General features: G+C 44.2%; 1 protein-coding gene across 1 annotated transcript in view; it reads right to left on the reverse strand.

Moving 5' to 3' along the window:
- Nucleotides 1–5,000, reverse strand: part of fndc3ba (fibronectin type III domain containing 3Ba) — a gene marked incomplete at its 3' end in the record, with an annotated part of 117,825 nt that overhangs the window by 83,021 nt on the left and 29,804 nt on the right. The window contains exon 2 of the mRNA XM_080012989.1: nt 30–175. Within this exon, the coding sequence (XP_079869115.1) occupies nt 30–146 (117 nt within the window). The 5' untranslated portion in view covers nt 147–175. The remainder of the gene's footprint in view (nt 1–29; nt 176–5,000) is intronic.

Raw genomic sequence — 5,000 nt, forward strand, 5'->3', positions numbered from 1 at the left:
TGTGTGCGTGTGCGTGCACGTGAGCTCACCTGCTGCGATGCGTCACCGTTAACCATGTGCTGCATGAGAGGGACCTCCCCGTTCAGGAGGGGGAGCGGAGCCAAGTCCAGCGGAATCTGGTCTGTCATCATCATTGTGACGTACATTCATGGAGAAATTCACTGAACTTCCCTACCTGCAGCGGGACGAGCGAGAGAGAGGGGGGGGGGACAAACATTAGAAGTGTTTCACACCCAAAAACAAACTCAATGTGTAAAGAAACGCTGGTGTAGCTTGATTTAACCTTTGATCACCAAACACAAGTGGCATGATTATCTTAAGCAGTTACATACATAGATAAATATAGACATTAGACGTAGCGATATGATGGAAAAAAAAAAAAAAAAGTTACACCGATGTATAAAGCAACGTTAAATCTACAAGGGCCCCGACAGTAACTTTTAGAAGGTTGCCAAGTTTTTGGTGACGGTGCATCAGCTGCTGGTTGCCAAGGCTGATGAAATGGGTGCCGGATTTGAACCTTTTTACAAACGAGTGGGCGGACGGGCAGATGTTACTGTCGGGGCCCCGGCTGGATTGGATTAAATTAGATTCAGACGCCGAAAACTTCATTGCCCCGTTTCGTAAAGAGGCACCGGTCGCCATACTCGTGGCTGATTCCCAGGTCTGACCTGCCCATTCTTGACTTCCATTCAACTGTGTGTTCATAGAAAAACATTGACTGTTAAACAACGCTCACATTGTCATCCGATCATTTTGAGTTTGTGGCCGTGATCAGAGAAATCAAATGGCTCTCATTATTTGGTCTCATTGGGTGTATCTGCTGTACGTCGATGACAAATACGTCGCGTGATCGGAGAGCTGCACCTACTTCTGCAATTACTGCTGCAGTTTTTAGTGACCACAAATGTCCAGTTCAAAACTCAAATGAAAGTCCCTTTCACTTTAGGTGCGAATATACCTTTCAATTTATATGGCACTTGCCATTGCAAAATAAATTGCAAAAAAAAAAAGTAACCCTAATAAATGGCTCTTCTCACTCTGGTTCAGCGGAAGACCTCCTTCGCTTACCGTGCATTAAACTGAATCAAATGGAACGACTGGTTTTACTGAGTGACACGTCCAGAACCAAGTCTCAAAACAAAGAGTGGAAGCTTTCATCACAAGCAGAGCTCGTGCACTAGGAACAACCAGAGCAGACGCTCCAATTGCTCAATCTGCACAATTGTGTAATATTGTCGATGGATAAATAACTTATCTCATCTTCTCCCCTGAATTACCAGAAATTCAGCCACGTAACAAATACAGTTGCATTGTTTAAAAAAAATCTGACAATTGCTGATTGTAGATGCAACTTCTAATTGATCAAACTTTTTTAATTGGGCACGTTTCAACAGTTATTCCGCTGAATCTCGATATCACACTCGTGTTACGCTGCATCTCGCCCGGCAAATTCGAGGCAAGCCTCATCACGCCGACAGAAAACCAAACCGAGATTCGACGAATTCAGAGCGCAACATAATACAGAATAATGAAGACACGAGAGGCCCATCAGACGGGAGAAGAACGGCCGACGGCTCTCGGGTCTGGACACAATAAATTGAAAAAAATAAAAAACCTTTAAGTAATATTATAATGAACATCCTGTTTGGAGAGGACCTGAAAGACATCACAGCGACTTGTCAAAATTTGTCCTTTTTTTGGGGGGGGATGGCGCGCACACACCTGGCCTCAACTCCGCATGCGGCAGGAGATGGGCTGCGGTGAATAAACAGAAAGTCGGAGTAAGACGGACGACAACGGGGCCTATTGTGTTGCTGTGGCGCTCTTTAGCGAGCCGCTGAATACAGAATAAAGGATGAAGAATAAAGGAGAAACTCTCGAGCCGGCAGCCAAATCCGGTCACAGTTTCTTTGCCGGCGAAACAGCACGCAAACCAACCGAGATGAATCGCCATAGAATAAAACAATGACAACAACAACCAACAAACGCACCAATACACACAGGACATTTGGTTCAAGTGCAAAATAACTGGCCTCACGACCCTGCACAGAGGCGTCGCCTATAAATCTCCATAAAACAAAACAATAACAGGAATATCCACGACAAACAAACAACCAACAAACCGAGGACATTTGGTTAAAGGGGCAATGGACAACTTGTTTGCTTTTACTCTTCATTGTCAAGTTAATGTTAATCCACAGTGTCGTGGCTGTAGAATAACGACACCGGCACCTGAGTTTAGACTGGTTCCTTTGAAGCCTCGATATCACTTTGCGATTGGGACTGCCGCCGGGCACGAACTCCCGGTAAAATGATCGATTCACAGGAAGTGCGTCAACCAATGCGCAGCCATTAGCGGAGTAGTGCACAAGGAACCGCCAGAAGAGACGCTCCAAATATGCCGCCTGCGCAATTTTGGAAAAGCGTATGTAATATTTAATCTAGCCGTCTTTGCTTACCTTGAAGTACCTTGAAGCAGCCGTCGTTTTCTCGCTCTCTTTTTTGAGCATCAACTACGTTACGCTACATAATGTGGGTATCGGGTTTGGGTATCAGAGCATTTTCACCGGTACGAGTTATATAAGCACTGTATCGGGCGTGAACATTTGACTGGCACAGAATCGGATATTATGGGCTGTTCACCGGTCATGGCCGGTCAAGCTGAAAAACCGGCCGATCAATCGGTGCATCTCTACAAACTACAAGTAAACTGAGGACATTGGGTTAAAGTGGAAGTGGCACAACTTCTTCTGACGCTAAGGCAAGAATAGTAACCATGGGTGACGGCCAACTGACCGTGCACATGGACGTCGTCTATAAATCTCCACAGAATAAAACATTAACAATGACAACAAACAAACAACCAACAGAGCAAGGACATTTTGGATAAAGTGGAAAACAACACCTCTCCCGGCTGCCCCTGGGGCGAGAATAGTAACGGCGACGGCGACTCGACCTTGCACAAGGCCGCCATCTATAAATGTCCAAAGAATAAAACAATAACAACAAAGAATCCACCAACAGACTGAGGACATTTAAGTTTAAAGTTGAAAACAACACAAATTCTTCCTCGCTGGCAAGAAACCGTAGGGCGAGAATAGTAACCGTGGGCGGCAGCGTATCGACCGTGCACGTGATCATCGTCTTCACCAACCCCCAACTTAATTGTAGAATTGGTTTACACACGCACGCGCACACACACACACACACACACACACACACCATAGATAAACAAACTACTGCCCTGGCTCGGCTCCACTTATGTCACAGGCATTACATACACTCTCCCCTGGACAATGTACACACTAACAAAAACATAAAACGCATGGAAGCGTGCAATGGCGGTTAACAAACAAGCACACACACACACACACACACACACACACACACACACACACACACACACACACACACACACACACACACACACACACACACACACACACACACACACACACACACACACACACACACACACACATACACAGTCTGCAGTGATGGATCAGGAAGTGACAAAGGTGTCTCACGCCTGAAATACACCAGCAGCGTTGCCGCAGCGTACAGGCGCGACGCGTGGTTTTTCATCAGCCCCATCGGCTACGTGGTGAAGTGTCCCAGACATGTTGATGTCGTAGAGAGGAGTATGGGAAACAACAACGATTTAAATATTTAACACTATTTTATAGTAGTTTTGTAGTAGTAGTTTTTTTTTATAGTTTTATGTCTGAAATACCACCAATGCTTTTAATAGTTATTGTGTGAAAAATCTAAATTAATTTCTGCTTATTACTTGTTGAAAAAAGACATAACATGTTGTAAAGACTATTTCACAATATGTACTATGATCTCTGCAGACACTTCAAGTTAAACAGGGTCCCCTAGTTAAAAAGTATTTGAAAAGTTTTTATAGTAGTCTGCCATAAATAACTTAATATAATTGAAATGTGAGCTACAACTGTAATTGTTGAACTTGGTCAGTGGGATATGATTACTGTGTTGCATTACTTCTAGGTATCACATGTATGTTAGTGTGTTGTATATAAAACAGGTATTGATCAATAAACAAATCTGACAGCAGCTCGAGGTCTCTTGTACAGTAGACTCATAAAACCCATTGAAATTCATTACAATCTTTACAAAAACATTTCGACGTTGTTTAATCTCGTGTTTCTATGGAAAAGTAGCAGCAACTGGGGGAAAAAATACACCTCTCACGCAAAAACAGAGAAATGCTGCATGGCTCCGCGGGGCTGACGTGGCCAACGTAGCTGCAACAGTGGATTAACGTGGATTTAATAGGAAGTGTGCACTTACGCTGTGCCGCGCCTGTATGCTGCGCCAACGCGCCTGGCGTACTCCATCAGATAACACACACACACACACACACACACACACACACACACACACACACACACACACACACACACACACACACACACACACACACACACACACACACACACACACACACACACACAGAGAGAGAGAATGACCAGGAACGGACAGGAGCTTATTAAAAGGGCCATACCGTGTAAAATTGGGTTCTGGCAAGGCAATCAAAATCTAAAAATATTTTTTGGGGTAAAAACTCAATTTAACAGCTTTAGTCCTTTAGCTCTAAATACTTAACTCCAGTTAGCGCAAGTGAGTTGAGCAGAATATGGTGTTTTGTCTGATATGCCCAATTAAATGCTGCAACCTTTAACTCTGCAGACACACACACACATAAATTATATCCATTAACATCAATGGCAAATGTTCATGTCATCATGAAGGTTAACATCGTGTACAAGCGCGCGCACACACACACACACACACACACACACACACACACACACACACACACACACACACACACACACACACACACACACACACACACACACACACACACACACACACACACACACACACACACACACACACACTTCCCTTATCTTTCAGCTGTTGTTTCTCAAGAGCGAGGGAAGCAAGGGATGTTTCTCAAAAAGTTAAAG

The sequence above is a fragment of the Zeus faber genome (genome assembly GCF_960531495.2).
Source record: "Zeus faber genome assembly, chromosome: 13".
NCBI lineage: Eukaryota > Metazoa > Chordata > Actinopteri > Zeiformes > Zeidae > Zeus > Zeus faber.